Source organism: Sus scrofa, chromosome 16, assembly GCF_054392235.1.
Source record: "Sus scrofa isolate SSC_HxYL_T2T_F1_AM1 chromosome 16, Sscrofa_HxYL_maternal_Yorkshire_Landrace_v2.0, whole genome shotgun sequence".
NCBI lineage: Eukaryota > Metazoa > Chordata > Mammalia > Artiodactyla > Suidae > Sus > Sus scrofa.
The window spans coordinates 59,460,810-59,477,117 of NC_139398.1; the positions used below are offsets into that span (position 1 = coordinate 59,460,810).

The window sequence follows — 16,308 nt, forward strand, 5'->3', positions numbered from 1 at the left end:
GTCAAATCGGAGCTATAGCTGCCGGCCTACACCACAGCCACAGCAATTCAGGATCCAAGCTGCATCTACAACTTAATACTGAAGCTCACAGCAATGCCATATCCTTAACCCACTGAGCAAGGCCAGGAATTGGACCTGCATCCTCATGGATGCTAGTCAGATTCATTTCTGCTGCACCACAATGGGAACTCCAATTATATTTCACCTTTTTTTTTTTTTTTTTTTTTTTTTTTTTTTTTTTTGTCTTTTCAGGGCCACACCAGCGGCATATGGAGGTTCTCAGGGTAGGGGTCTAATTAGAGTATTGCTGCCCGCCACAGCCACAGCCATGCCAGATCCGAGCCTCATCTGTGATCTACACCACAGCTTATGGCAATGCCAGATCCTTAACCTACTGAGCAAGGCCAGGGATTGAACCCACAACCTCATGGTTCCTAGTTTGGATTTGTTTCCGCTGCAGCACGACAGGAGCTCTGATTATATTTTACTTTTAATTGAAAAACAAATCCTGGCTTTACTTCTAGCCATCTGGACAAGTTATTCACCTAACATGCCCTTAGTTTCCACAGCTGTAAATGTAGAGGTTTGAATTATTTGGAAGTCAAAAACAGATGGCCCACACAGATTTGTAAAAATTAATTGCCAATCTTTAAAAACTAGTATAATATTTAAAACTTGGATAGGGATATTTGGCCTCAGAAATTCTGGAGTCTCCTCAGAACAAAAAAATAAAAGGAAAGGAAGGCAACACTGGTCCATATGTTGTATGGCAGCAGTCTTCTCCAGCCAAGTATTTTCTGCCTGTTGGAGATGGGCCTGTCTCCAGTTGCTATATTGCACTGATTTCTGTTATCTGCCTGGCTCCTATAGCATCTGAATTCGTAACCCCTGAAATTAGGTCATCTCGAAGATGTCTTCTAGTTCTAAAATCACAAAGCTAAGTATGAACCTATCATTTATTACCTAAGAAAAACATTTTTAATGGATTTCTTGGAGAATTTCATAACTCTTAACTAATCTATGTCCCTTATTGACTTGCTTTGCTCTTTATAGCCATGTATATTAATTCTGCAATCATTACATATAAACAATCTCCAAGATTGTTAGCTCTTTGAAGGCAGAGATTGTGCTTTTCTTCTCATCACTGTAACATCATGCCTTGTGTTAACTGAGGAAAATATATTCTTTCATTGAGAAACAATATCCTCACATAATTTGTGATATATGTATGTGCCCTCATAAACTGAATTCCTTTTTTTTTTTTTTTTTTTTTTTTGCTTTTTAGGGACATACCTGCAGCATATGGAGGTTCTCAGGCTAGGGGTCTAATCGGAGCTACAGCTGCCGGCCTACATCACAGCCATAGCAACAGCCAGATCCGAGCCACGTCTGCAACCTACACCACCGCTCACGGCAACATCAAATCCTTAACCCACTGAGCGAGGCCAGGGCTTGAACCCGAAACCTCATGGTTCCAAGTCAGATTCATTTCCAGTGAGCCACGACGGGAACTCCTGAATTACTTTAATTTTTAAGTTTGTTTTTCTACTTTAAGTCTCTTAAAAAGTTCTTAATTCTGTCATATCAAATGTCAAATAGTTATGTAGGTAAAATAGTTTATTAGATACTGCTGGTCCTAGCATTAGTTATAAAGGACAAATTAGGTAAATGCTTAAAGTATATTTGTAGTATATAAACCCATATACCTTGTGAGATAATAATAAATAAACTTAGTTCATCTAGGAATAGATATCCATATTTAAGTTTAATTTTCATTTCACCTTTTTTCCCCTTCTCTACAGTATCGAGAAAATTGCCTGGCAGCAAAAGCACTTTTTTCTGACTTCTGCTTATCGCCAGTATGCCTCCAAACACAGCTGTTGCCATACCTTGCGTTGTTAACTATTCCAATGAGAAATCAAGGTAATAACATGGGTTTTTATTATCCTCAAGAATTAATGTCTTATAAAATTATTTTTTGGGGGGGTCATCTCATTGCTATATACTAGTGGGACTTTTTTCCTTTTCCTTTTTGAACCAGAATTTACACATGCTTTTTGATTAAAAAATAAAGCAAATAATCTAGAAGTATGTAAAGTAAAAACTAAAAGTCTCCTATAAGCACAGGTAATTACTTTTGACAGGTTAATGTAAATTCTAGACTTTTTTTCTGTGCATATCCTGATATGAGATACAAGCTTTAATTTGCTTTTGTCACCTACCATGGGTAGTGTTCCATTCTTATAAATTAGTGCAAAGCAGCCCTGGAGGCTAGCAGGTCCAAAGACAAGGTCCCAGCAGAGCCAGTGTCTGGTGAGGGCCTGCTTCCTAGTTGGAAGATGGCTGTCTCGTCATTGAATTCTCTCTTGGTGGAGAGCAGAGCAAGAGAGCGCTCTCTCTGCGGTCTCTCGTATGAGGGCACTAATCCCACCCATGAGGGTTCTACCATCATGACCTAAGAAGCACCTCCCAAGGCTCCATCTCCTAACACCATCACCTTGTGGTAGTAGCATTAACTCTGTGCAGTTAGCATTTCAAGATACGGTTTTGGGATAAGAGAAACATTTAGTTGATAACAGCAATGCCAAAATGCCATTTTTCATAGCAAGTACACCATTTTATATCCCCACTAGCAATACACAGGGGTTCAGCTTTCTGCACATCCTTGCCAAACCTTGTTGTTTTGTGGGGGTTATTTTGATGGTAGCCATCCTAAGAGGGGTGAAATAGTATCTCACAGTTTTGATTTGCATTTTCCTAGCAATGTGTGATTTTAAGCATCTTTTCCTGTGCTTTTTGGCCATTCTTCTTTACAGAAATATCTATTTAAAGCTCTTTATTTAGGAGTTCCCCACTTACTCAGCAGTTTAAGCATCCATGTTGTCACTGCTGTGGCTTGGGTTGCTGCTGTGGCCCGGGTTCGATCCCTGGCCTGGGTTTGATCCCTGGCCCAGAACTTCTGCATGCCACGTGTGCAGACTAAAATGAAATAAAATAAAACTTTTTAAAAATCTCTGTTTTAGCTCAAATTTCTTTTATCCAAGATATTGGAAGGCTTCCTCTGAAGCGACACTTTGGAAGGTAAGGTGATCATTTTAATTTTCAAAGAGCTATTCTGAAATGTCCACCAAATGCATTACCTTTTTATTCATTATACAGTCAATAAATGTTATCTGTAAAGTCCAAGAAATACGTATAGTATGGGTGATTAAAGGTCATATGATTACATTATAGACCCATCTATTACGTTTATTACATACGTAACTGCATATTTTCACCAGTTCAGAATGAAACATTAGGCTAAATGGAATCACTGAATCACAGAAGCAGAGGAACTTTTAAAATCCTTGAGTTCAACAAATCTTGCATATCTGAAAATCTTTTTTCAGCTTTCCTGCCAAGAGATATTATTCTTAGCCTGTATTTGGAGACTGTAGTAATCAGGAATTACTTCAAAAGACAGCACTGTCTTTTTTATCTCTTTATCATAGAAAATTCAAACAAGTGGAAAATATATAGAAATCTACATCTTTATTGTTCATTTTATTGCAAAATGATATCTGGACTCATATCAGTGATTAGCGCAATGCCTAAATTTCATTTCTACTTGGCTTATTTATAACGTCAAATTAAGCATTTAGGCATTCCAAAAAGGTTTAAAAAGAGCTTGCTTCCTGGTCGCAAGGACAAAAATAAATGATAGAAATAGCACCTGTTATCCCTTCTACTACTTCTCCTATTCCTGGTCCCAGATGGAAAACTTGCTTATCTAGGTTTCTTTCCCTCCCGTCTTTCATAGATTATTAAAAGCTTTTGTAGTGTTCATGGTTTTTTCTGCCTGATGACTTAGCTGTGGGGACCCATCTTTCCTGTTACATAAAAGACGGTGGTGGATGTCTCTTACAGTATCGTCCCACTCGGATGTGATCTGGACTCAGACCTTTTATAAGTTTTCTTTTCCCCTCCCTGCCCTCTGAATCAAAGAAAAACTGTCTTCACTGATTCCTTTCCTCCTAAGATGGAATAAAAAGAATGGGAGTCTTCAGTATTTTACTATTGGTTCAACTACTTGATCTGAACTGGGAGACAGGATTTGTCAGCACTACTTATTACAATGACTAGTACTGTTATCTTTCATTTATAGTGACCATATTTAACATTATCTCTGATTTGCATTAATAATATTAAATATTAATAGTTAGCTTAATATTACTATTTAATAGATTCATAATTTCCTGTAGTTGAACCTACAACTTATTTATGTACATTTAGCTTGTTCCCAAGTTTTATTATCACAGCCTTGAAGCTAGATCATCATGCCCATCAAATACTATTTATGTAGGATTAATTCCTAGAAATGAAATTCATGGATCAGTGGATATACACCTTTTTGAGGTCTTTGCTCTTTATTGTCACATTGCTTCCAAGAATATTTTGCCATTCTTATGCCCATTTACAGTGTTTCAGCATGTTCTTTTCTTCTAACTCTTGCCACTACTGGGTTTTAGTATTCTAACAGGTCTGCACTTTGAAAGATGACAATATTATTTTAATTTTCATTTAAAGATTACAAATTAGGGGTTCCTGCTGTGGTGCATTGGGTTAAGATCTGGCATTGTCTCTGCCAGTGAGGATTTAGTTGCTGGCCCGGTGCAGTGAGTTAAGGATCTGGCATTGCTGCAGCTGTGGTGTAGGTTGCATCTGCAGCTGTGGCATAGGTTGCATCTGCAGCTCTGATTTGATCCCTCACCCGGGAACTTCCATATGCCAGGGGTGCAGCCAAAAAAAAAAATTAGAAATTAGGCTGAACAATTTATTTAGTAGACATAATTCTATAAACTGTTGATATTTTATACCTATTTTTTTCTGTGCTATTTATTCTTTTTGTAAGAATTCTAGAGATATTAACTTGAAGTTGTAATGATTTATTCAGTTTGTCATTTACTTTGTAGTTTTGTTTATATTTGTTATATAAACCAGAGCGCCTAGCTAAACAGTGAGCCCAAGGAAGCTAAATGAGAGACTACAGGAGATGGCTTCAGATTCATCACACTTATGGTGTAATTAAAAGAAGTCTCCTCTTTTGATCATTATTAATGTCTGTGTTATGAATCTGGCAGATTGAAAATGGAAGCCCTGACTGACAGGGAACATGGAATGATGGACCTGGACAGTGGGGATGAAGCCCAGCTTGGTGGAGGGCAGCCTACAGAGGAAGCACTGGGTGAGCCCACTCCATCCACTGAACCTGAACCTGAACTGCTGTCTCTTCCTTTGAGTCAGAATAGTGGGAGTGAACTGCCCGCCAGCCAACCTCGGCCCTTTTCAGCCCAGGGAGACATGGAAGAAGAAGACATGATAATAGAAGACTATGAGAGCGATGGGACATAGAAAGCAGCCTGCCCATGAGGTTGCTGCTTGACAGATTCATATTCGTGTTATTCAGTACTTGAACAGAGATAACAGACTTCAGGTGAATTACAGTTTGTTAATTCTTTCCTCTTGTATTTCAGCATAAAGAACTGACTTCTGTGTGTTGAGGTAAATGGAAGATCAAACCATCAAATAATCTTTTTTTTCTCTAGTATTTATTTAGTCTTGTGAGTGGCGTTTGGAGAGGGGATCAGTGTGTTTATCAGAAAATGTGAAGGAATAATTCAGAAACTCTGGGTTGTAAATAAGAATTATAAAACAGTTTAGGATGCAATTACAAGTGTAAATAAACTTCGTGCCTTAATCACAGTTTCTGGTCTCTAGCTTCTCAGATAACCATTTTTATATGTTGTACAGTGGAGTATTTTAGATGCTTTCTGGAAACTATTTACATAATTTATGTCAAAATTAAAATGTTGAATTTCTTTTTCGTTTCGCCTGTCTTTTAGTACTTCCTAACACTCACGGTCTATACTATGTGTTATTGGGCACAGTACACAAGACTCCTTCATCTAGTGCCAAACTTTTTCAAAGATTGGGAAGGAAGGGGGTGGCAACCTTGCAAAGAGAACTAAATCACACCCTGGACGACCTTTCCATAGCTCTCCTAGCGGAGCCTGGCCCGCAGCTATCGCTGGGAGGTGCGGTGGGGGTGGAGAGGGCTGGGGGCACCAACCCGCCCAGGCCCCAGGCGGGAGTCCAGCCCCACAAAGCCAGGCGGGGCGACGCTCGGCCCGGCCCCGCCCAGTGAGCCCGAACCAGGTTTCCGAGCCGCGGACTGTGCGCGAGCGCTTCCGCCAAGCAGGTGAGTGGGGAGCGAGGGCTGGGGCCCACGTGACCTCGACGCGCGCGGGGAGGGGCCGGCGGACCCCGGGCAGGTGCGCGGTGGGGAGGGGGCTCCCGTCCTCCCTCGGCCCTTCGGAGCGTCCCGGGCGCGGCGGGCTCGCTCCTCAGCCCCGCCATTACCTGCGGCCGAGACCCGCCGCTGGCGAGGTAAGGAGTGCAGGGCCGGGCCGGGGCGGGGCGGGGAGGGGCGGGACCGAGGGCCCTCGGCCACCCTGCTTCCATTCGGCGGACACAGGTGCCACTTCTGGCTGCGAAGCCGCCGTCCTTCCGGCGCGGGGGTCCCTGGTATCCCGACCTGGGCACGTCCGGTCCGACTTAGTTCCGGCCACTTTGGGGCGGAATCTTGCAAGACAAAGACTGCAATTTCACTTAGAGATGCGGGGACACTCACCTGGGTGGGCAGAGGTGCGAGTGAACAAGGTCGGTTGGGGCCGAGGGCGGGGCGCCGAGCCGCGGCTTCAGGAGAGACCCCCGGCGGAGATGCTCGGTGACCCGGAGCTCTCGCTCAAGGGTCCAGTTAAAACCGCGGGGGCTCACCCAGCCCCCTGGAAGCCCAGAGACTGAAATCCTCCCCTTCCTCAGGCCCAGCAAAACTTTAACGCCAGCCAAGCGGTGATTCTGGTGGTGTTAAAGGTGACCAAGCTGAATTCCCGTAACACTTCCCTAAGGACAAACGTTTCTCCTCCCACTGCCACGGCTTTCTGAGATTTGTGTGCGGCGGGAGTGGAGTCACGGCCCGGGGCGGGGGCTTGAACTAAACAAAGACTCGCTGTGCCTTAGCGCGCAGATTCTAAGTGGACTCTCAGTGACACCCGAAAAGATGTCAGGAGTATCCAGATACTGAAATGTGGTAAAATACAATTGACCATTCCCTTCTAAAATTACATAATTTGCTATTCCACAAGTCTTCAACTTTGTAAGTGTGACCTTTTATTTAAACACTGGTAAGGTGATCTAATTCAAATAAACTGCTTTTCACAGGTGAAGAGCGTAATTAAATCTATAACAGTGACATGCATTTTTGCCAGAGTTAAACGACTGTATATCAAAGATACTGGAAGATATATAAAATGCTCCAAAGTTATTTGTTGTGCTTTTGCCTCTACTAATTTTAGGAAAATATATTTCAAGAACTATAGTAATATTATGCATTCCTAGAATTTAATTTTTTTAGACAACAGATAAAGAGAAAAAAGACATAAAAACAACTGCTAATTGCTATCATTTAGAGACTTTTTCTCTATACTGTTTTTTTCCTCCTACTTTGCAATTGGGCACCATGCCGGGACTGAGTTAATTCTCTAAAATTGGAGTGCCCCATTAGAAGACTCCAGAATTTACACCTCTTCTCTGTCTCCACCCGTTACCCAGGTGATTGTTTCTAGTCTTTGGTACCCTTCTGTGGGCAGACTGCCTGCTTGATATCTTCACCTGGACTTCTAACAGGTATTTCAGACGCTCTTCAGGCTGCTTCTCCCATAGCTTAGCTGGAGGGATGGAGAAATGTTGCAAATGAAATAATCTGATGTGTAAATTCTGCTTTAAAGTAATCTCTTGACAGAAGGAATAAGGTAGGGAGTATGGAGTAAATGGAAGTGGTTATAAGTTGATAATTATTGAAAGAGGTTGATGGTACCTAAGGGCTCATAATACTATATGTTCCACTTTTTGTTGTGTTTGAAGATTTCTGTGAGAAAAAGTTTTAATTCCTTGTCCATAGAATTTGACCTCTTCTTCCTGTCTCCATTGCTACCACCATGGTCTATTGGATTACAATTGGACCCTTAAACAACACAAGTTTGAACCATTTGTATGCAGGATTTTTTTTTTTTTTCCAGTAAACATGTACTATCGTACCACATGGTCGCATTGGTTGAATGCCTGGCTTCTGAACTACAGCTGCAGAGTAACAACTATAAAATTATACTAGGATTTTTGACTTCAAGGAAGTGTGGGCACCCCTAACTCCTGTGGTGGTCAAGGGTCAACTGTGTTTCAGTGGCCTTCTAACCTGTCTCCCTGTTTTTGCCCTTTTCTCCTGGAAAGTACTCTTAACACAGCATCCAGAGTGATCCTTTAAAAATGAGACAGCTCATGTCACTCCTCTACTCAAAAATCTTCCAGTGGCTTCTCATTTCGTTCCCAGTAGAAGCCTTTCTAATGATTTTCATAACGATTCAGATGGCCTCGCTTCTACTACTTACTCTTTCACTCGCTCTGCTGCTACCACGCTGGTCTCCGTGCCTTCGTATTTCTGGACGTGGCAAACACTCCTGCTTTAAGGCTTTTGCACTGGCTGTTCCATCTACCCGGGACACTTCCCCCTGATACCTGCCTGCCTTCCTCCTCCATCTCCTTTGTTTCTATATTCAGATGTTATGTTCTCTCTGAAGACTTCTGTGGTCACTGTTTAAAATTATAACACTCTGGGAGTTCCCCTCGTGGCGCAGTGGAAACAAATCCGACTAGGAACTATGAGGTTGCAGGTTTGATCCCTGGCCTTGCTCAGTGGGTTAAGGATCCGGCATTGCCGTGTGCTCTGGTGTAGGTTGCAGCTGCAGCTTGGATCCCATGTTGGTGTGGCTGTGGCGTAGGCTGGCAGCTGCAGCTCCTGTTCGACCCCTAGCCTGGGAACCTCCATATGCCACGGGTGTGGCCCTCAAATAAATAAAAAATAAATAAAATAGAATTATACCACTCTGTCCACACTACATTCCTTATCCTCTTTCTTAATTTTGTTCCTTGGCATCGGGTATGTTTCATCTCTCTTATCTGTCACCCCCCACTGGAGCTTAAGCTCCATGAAGCCAGATATTTCCATCAGCTTTGTTCACTGATACATCTTCAGCAAGTCTTATAAATCTTACGCATGGCAGGTGCCCAGTAAATACTTGTTGAGTGATAGGTCTCGTTTTAAGAAGTAAAACAAAACAAAGCCATAGAAACTTGTAAATTGTTCAACACCATAAAGGTGGGATTACCAACTTTAATTTTGAGAACTTTACAGTGTGAAGCACAATGCCATATGCCCAGTGAGTCTTCAGTAAATACTCTTTCATGAGCAATTTGAAGGAGAAATTCACTGTGCCTTAAACCTAGTACTTAACACCAGCAAATGGTTTCCTTCATTTTGTGTATGTGTTCAGGTCATTGATTTCATGAAAGAAACCAACAGGCTTAATAAAAGTTTTTTTCTATGCTTTATTTTTTAGGTGGATTGAATACCTTCTAGGATTCTTTCTGAGTCTCTCCATGGCAACAGCACATCACCTCTAAATGATTGCTCCGGAAAGAATGACATTCGTGGCCATTGCTGCAGCTCTGGGTTGTACTTTCAGGACTCTTAACCTATGGTGATTTTTTTTCCCCGAGAATTCAATTTTTAAAATCTAGTATCAAGGCTATTTATTTTAGAGTGGAAGAAGCCAACTCGCCTAATGTGACTTCCCCAGTCAGAAAAGAAAGGGAATCTCCACAGCCTGTGTTTGTCAGACTGCTTCTCCTGGGCCATTCCAAAGCAGACCTGAGTTAATGAAAGTGAAGAGTATTTGCTGACCCATCAAATTCTGGTATGCTCAAGCTCTGAAGTATGTTGGTTTAGGTATTTGAGGAAAGGACTCAGAATGTGTTAGCATCCTGTGTTATTAAAATTTACTCTCCATTTTGGTTTTTTACATTTTGTTGTTTATAGGGCTCATAGATAAATTAGGCTTAAAAATTTTTTTTTTTTTTTGCTTTTTAGTGCTGCACCTTCATCATGTGGAAACTCCCAGGCGAAGGGTCCAATTGGAGCTACAGCTGCCGGCCTACACCACAGCCATAGCAACGCCAGATCCGAGCTGCGTCTGCAGCCTACACCACAGCTCATGGCAACGCCGAATCCTTAACCAACTGAACGAGGCCAGGGATCGAACCTGCATCCTCATAGATCCTAGTTGGGTTTGTTAACTGCTGAGCCGTGAAGAGAACTCTGACTTATAAGTGTTTAAATCCAGAGCTAAGATGGAAAATTTTGATTGCCCTTATAATCTCACAGAGTGATGACTGTATCCCTGGCTAACATAGTTATTACGTATGTGAACATATATTTATGTTGTCACTTTTAGAGATCATGATAATTAGATATGATCATATTGGTTTCCCGCATATGATCTTTTGCTACCGAGTGAATAAAATCAGCATCACTGAAAGGATAAATAACTAAGCATAAGTGATAGCTTTCATCTTGGCCCCAGGTGTGAACCTCGCAAATGTCGTCCAATGACGGAAGACCCAGGAATCGGGACAGGCACCACGACGAAGTCCCAAGGGAGGTGGACTCTCGGGATGGCACCGTAAGAACCTTCCAGACGCTTCACAACAGCGAGCTGGCCGTGAGCGCTGATCCGTTGCCACCACCCCCTCTCCCATTACAGCCACCATTCGGCCCAGACTTCTACTCAAGTGACACGGAGGAACCGGCCATCGCGCCAGATCTCAAGCCCGTACGGCGCTTTGTCCCCGAGTCCTGGAAGAACTTCTTCAGAGGGAAGAAAAAGGACCCCGAGTGGGATAAGCCGGTGTCCGACATCAGGTACATCTCTGATGGAGTCGAGTGTTCGCCTCCAGCCTCTCCTGCCCGAGCAAACCACCATTCACCCCGCAACTCCTGCGAAGATCCTCACGGCGGGTCCCTGGGCAGCTGCGCGTCCCGGAAGGAGGCTGAGGCCATGTTTCCCCACGACCCCTACGGGTCCCTAGGGCGACACACGCACACCGCCCGCACCTACAGCGAGAAGGTGGAGGAGTATCACCTGAGGTATTCCTACATGAAGTCCTGGGCAGGCCTGCTGCGCATCCTGGGTGTGGCGGAGCTGCTGCTGGGGGCCGGCGTCTTCGCCTGTGTCACAGCCTACATTCACAAGGACAGCGAGTGGTACAACTTGTTCGGATACTCGCAGCCCTACGGCGCCGCAGGCGTCGGCGGCCTGGGCAGCATGTACGGGGGCTATTACTACAGTGGCCCCAAGACCCCCTTTGTACTCGTGGTTGCCGGCTTGGCTTGGGTCACCACCATCATCATTCTGGTGCTTGGCATGTCCATGTACTATCGGACCATCCTTTTGGACTCGAATTGGTGGCCCCTCACTGAATTTGGGATCAACGTCTCCTTGTTCATTTTGTACATGGCTGCAGCCATCGTCTATGTGAACGATACCAACCGAGGAGGACTCTGCTACTACCCGTTATTTAACACGCCGGTGAACGCGGCCTTCTGCCGGGTGGAAGGAGGGCAGATAGCAGCGATGATCTTCCTCTTTGTCACCATGATTGTGTATCTCATTGGTGCCTTGGTTTGCCTGAAGCTGTGGAGGCACGAGGCGGCCCGGAGGCACAGGGAATACATGGAACAGCAGGAGGTAAGAGCTTTCACAAACTTTGCTCTTTTTTCCGGCTCTGTACACACCCTCCTGAAATACATATAGTTCTCAAAACAAAGTGCTTTTTTTCCGTTTGTTTTGGTTTTTTCAGTGAGCTAAAGTTCAAAAGGCTTAGCTCATGGTCTAACGTGTTCTGACTAGGGTGACTCTCTCTGGTGTGTCTGCACGTAGGCACCAGGGATGTTAAGATAATGTAGTTTGTTGGTTGCGTTATTGTCTGTCTGACACTTAGGGGGAAAACAGGCCTACTGAATTTCTACAAAAAAGAGTAATGACATATTCAGTAAAATGAACATCTCATTAAATGAGTTTAGAACTGTCTTGATTCTTTAGGATGGTGAGGTTTAATAAAAAAGCGTAATTGTTCAGTTATAGGAGGAAAGCGCTCAGCTAAATTCTATGATGAGTCCTACTTTCTTCCAGGGAGTTAAATAGCAATATGATGACCCGCATTTTTTCGAGTTGTGTTTGTTAAGTATCAGGAAGTTGAGTTGTCATGGACATACTCCATGAAAACTCACCCAGGCGTTTTGATGTTTCATCCCTACTTTCCAAAGATAGGATGGGAGCCCTGCACTTATTTCTATTTCTAGGATTTAACTCATTAAACATAAGGAGGAGGAGAATTAATACTAATAGTGGTAATAAAACCTGGAGGGTAAGATTATATTAAAGCCATATTTTTTTTTTAAATGTTTGAATGGCAACAAAAATATTAGCCAGTGTTCTGCCAATTAGATGATACCCTGAAATAAGTTTGATGTTTTGCTTTCTTCTTCTAAGAAGGAGTGTTTAATAGGATTTCCTGTGCCTCTGAAAATGTCAGTATTACCTTAAATATTTTCTGAATTTTAAGTCAACTATTCCATGCATTTTTTTACCCCACTTTTCCAAAGATTTCCTAGATGCAATTGCGTATAGTGTATATTGGGCAAAAGTATAGCTAAAAATGAAATCCTCCTTATTTATTTAGTATTTACTTTACTACTTTAAAAAAAATCTTATGCCAACTCTAATGGAAAAAATAAAAATCATTTTAAAAATCTTATTCGGGGAGTTCCTGTTCTGGTGCAGCAGAAACGAATCCAACTAGGAACCATGAGGTTGCTGATTCGATCCTTGGCCTCACTCAGTGGGTTAAGGATCCGGCGTTGCCGTGAGCTGTGGTGTAGGTCGAAAACGCAGATCAGATCCTGCGTTGCTGTGGCTGTGGCGCAGGCCAGCAGCTGTGGCTCCAATTAGACCCCTAGCCTGGGAACCTCCATATGCCCTGGGTGCAACCCTAAAAGGACAAAAAAAAAAAAATCTTATTCGTAAAAACAACAAAAACCTGAATAACTTTCTTTCAGGTACCTTATGTGTTCTGAAGAGAACCCTGTACTTTAGTGTCATAAATTATATTTATCTTACTAGAATTCAACATAGATCTTAGTTACTTCTAAAAATTTGTCTCAGCACTGTAAGCGTATTTCTTAAATTTACATTTGTATATACAAAGAAATTTTAAATTCTAATGAGTGTGAAATCCAGGTATTGAAACACACACTTCTTATAATTTTGTGTAAGTTTAATAACAATAGAGTTCTTAATATCTTCTCAAAATCTACATTAACATGACTGTAATTATCCACATAATACTTTTATTTCTTTTCCCTTTCTCACCCAAAACTTGTTGTTTTGAGACTTTGTGTAATGGTTGATTAGACTGGAATCACCTCTGAGGCCTGATTGTGTGTTGCTGTAACTTCTTACATGTTAAAAGATACAATGGCATGTAGTTTTTTGGTCAACTTTATAATGTAACCATCCCAAATGCTTTAATTATGCAAGATAATGGGAGCCAAGAACAAATAAAATCTCTAGGTAAGTCAAAGCAACTCAGGAATCTCGGTATTTCCAGCACTGCTCCCTGCTCCTTATTGACAGGGAATTACGGTGCTCCCTCCTCCTCTTGTTCTCCACTGGCCCATCCAAACGTGGCCAGAGGAGTAGGAGGAACTTCTGTAAAGTCGAGAATCACCATCTGTAAAATTGAGGTTGGGCTATACATGCTCATGGACGAAAATATTTGCACAGTAGCTTCACACGCCTCTGAAAAGTCATTTTAACTCTTTTTGTTCCAGATAAGTGAGCCATCATTGCTAATGAAAAGAAAAATGGTAAGAATGAAGTTCACATTATGTTTCATCTCTATAGTTTTGTTAAATATTTTCTCTCTTGTCTGTTTATCTGTTTATCTCTCTTGTCTGTTTATCTGTTTATCTCTCTTGTCTGTTTATCTACAAGGTAGATCATCTGTCTGTAAATGTGTGTGTATCTATTATATTGGGTTTGTAATTGAACTTTCAGCTTTTTTCAGTACCGAAAGGACCAAGTTAGACAGGGCTATTTGTAGCATCTTTTAATTTCATCAGATGAAAGCTGCAAGTGAACGTAGTTGGTTATCTTCATATACTTAAATTTTATTTTATTTTATTTTATTTTTGCCTTTTTTAGAGCTGCATCTGAGGCAAATGGAAGTTCCCCGGCTAGGGGTCGAATTGTAGCTACAGCTGTAGGCCTGCACCACAGCCACAGCAACACCAGATCCCCAGCCTCAGCTCACAGCAAGACCAGATCCTTAACCCACTGAGCAAGACCAGGGATCAAACCCTCATCTTCATGGTTACTAGTTGGATTTGTACCACTGAGCCACTACGAGAACACCTTAATTTTTTTTTTTTAAATGAAAGTGATTCTCCCAACTTTTCTTTTGTCTTTTTAAAGTTCTTCTTTAAAGTTTATTGTTTCCTATCCTTCTCATCTTGCGTTCAGATGCCAAATCTGTTATGGCAGGACAGAAATCCCTATTCCGCAATTTACTAATTGTGTGACAGTAGACAGTAGACAAGGCACTTACCCTTCCCATGCCTTGATTTCTTCATCCATAAAATTGGAATAATAATTTCTACCTGACAAGTTTGCTTGAGAGGATTAAAGGAAAGGCTGTTATTGTAACTATAATAATAAATGATTATTTACATATATGTACTAATTTAATACATTTTCATCATAATTTTACCTCATTGAAAAAAGTTCTTTTTTAAGATGTTGGGCATTATTTCTAAGCAAGAAGTTAAGACTACAGCCTTGGGTTTTGTTTGCTTCTTTGAAAAGGGAGTACATTCCCCTGGGTCAAAACTCGAAAGGGTCTCTCATATGATGTCTTCTCTCACGTCTGTATCTTGACTTCCCAGTTCTCCTGTGGAGCTGACCAGTGTCACCAGTATCTTGTGTTTCCTTTCCGAAGTGTGTGACATATATCTGTTTTCTTTACTCCCCTTTTATACAAGTGGTAGCCTACTGTCCATACTGTTAGGCCCCTTAATTTTTTTCACTGAACGATATATTTCTAAGATGTTTCCTTATTAGCGCACAGAACATGTCTGCAGTCTTTGTTTGTAATTACCTAGTATTGCATTTTTTGGATGTACCGTACTTTATTTGACCATATGTTAACATGTAGGTTATTTCCAGTCTCTCACTGTTAAGAACAGTGCTCCAGCGAATAGCCTTATACATACGAGTACAGGCTTGTACATTCTTCCTTCTATATGTATACACAAATACACCTCAAAGATAGATCCTGAGAAGTGAATTTCTGGATCAAAAGGGATGTGGATTTTTGTTTTGACTGTCAGATGGCCCAATGAAAGTTCTGCTAATTTCCACCCCCAGCAGCACTGCAGGCTTCCTCCCGCCCCGTCACCAACGGGGAAACGTTGTATCCGCCAGCCTGATAGGTGAAAAACGGTACTAATGTAGTTATAATTTACATTTCTCTTATCAGGAGTGAGGCTGAGCATTTGTCATATGTTGTATTTGCATTTCCTACTCTATTAACTATCTGTTCATATCCTGTCCAGTTTTTTTTACTGGGTTGCGACTTTGTACAGGTTCTTTTTGTTAAGTGCATTTGTTCTGAAAATACCTTTGATGAGCTTCTTTTTAACTTTATTCTCTATGTTGTAACATACAAATACTGTTTGAAAATGTTTTGTTCGTGTTGAAATAACGGATTTATTAAGCGTATGAACAGCAGCTTGTCCAAGGCATCATGATTAATATATCAGTGTCATCACTAATTCATTCAGTGAACAAACATGCCAATTAGGCTGTGAACCAGTGATATGGATTCAACAAGGAGTATTATCTCCAATTACCAGGGACTTAGCAATCTAGTGAAAAAGAAAAGCAGGGAGTTCCCTGGTGGCCCAGTGAACAGGTTAACAATTTGGCGTTGTCATTGCTGTGGTGCATGGTCTCTGCTGTGACCCGGGTTCTATCCCTGGCCTGGAGAACTTTTGCATGCTGCAGGCATGACCAAAAACAAAAACAAAACAAAAACCACAGATCATTGATTAGTACATGGTGATTGTGTTTGAGTGTGAGAGAGAAAGCAAGCAAGAACTACAAAATTAAACTAAGTCACTTGCTTAGAGTTTTGAGTTCCTCTGACATCTCCTGACATCAATTCATGGATTGTAATGTCTCAAATTCAGCATTGTTAATTGGTCAGAGCATCTTTGAGGATCTGTAATTAGCCATGGTTTTTAAAGGGTCAGTTGCA

The 16,308-nt window shown here is 41.7% G+C and overlaps 2 protein-coding genes across 10 annotated transcripts in view; both read left to right on the plus strand.

Moving 5' to 3' along the window:
* RAD17 (RAD17 checkpoint clamp loader component) overlaps positions 1-5,858 on the plus strand; it is a 29,883-nt gene extending 24,025 nt beyond the window's left edge. For all 5 annotated transcript variants that reach the window (XM_021076888.2, XM_085002435.1, XM_021076887.2 and 2 more), the window contains 3 exons: positions 1,803-1,923; positions 3,024-3,081; positions 5,121-5,858. In XM_021076888.2, coding sequence (XP_020932547.1) covers positions 1,803-1,923; positions 3,024-3,081; positions 5,121-5,391 — 450 coding nt within the window. In that variant the 3' untranslated portion in view covers positions 5,392-5,858. The remainder of the gene's footprint in view (positions 1-1,802; positions 1,924-3,023; positions 3,082-5,120) is intronic.
* A 321-nt stretch (positions 5,859-6,179) lies between these two features.
* Positions 6,180-16,308, plus strand: part of MARVELD2 (MARVEL domain containing 2) — a 33,468-nt gene continuing 23,339 nt past the window's right edge. The window contains exons 1-4 of one of the 5 annotated variants that reach the window (XM_021076551.2): positions 6,180-6,238; positions 9,492-9,848; positions 10,515-11,678; positions 13,823-13,858. In XM_021076551.2, coding sequence (XP_020932210.1) covers positions 10,530-11,678; positions 13,823-13,858 — 1,185 coding nt within the window. In that variant the 5' untranslated portion in view covers positions 6,180-6,238; positions 9,492-9,848; positions 10,515-10,529. Of the gene's footprint in view, positions 6,239-6,273; positions 6,427-6,606; positions 6,700-7,620; positions 7,726-9,491; positions 9,849-10,514; positions 11,679-13,822; positions 13,859-16,308 lie in introns of those variants that run through there. The other 4 variants (NM_001243948.1, XM_021076552.2, XM_021076554.2 and 1 more) reach the window with 4 other exon arrangements.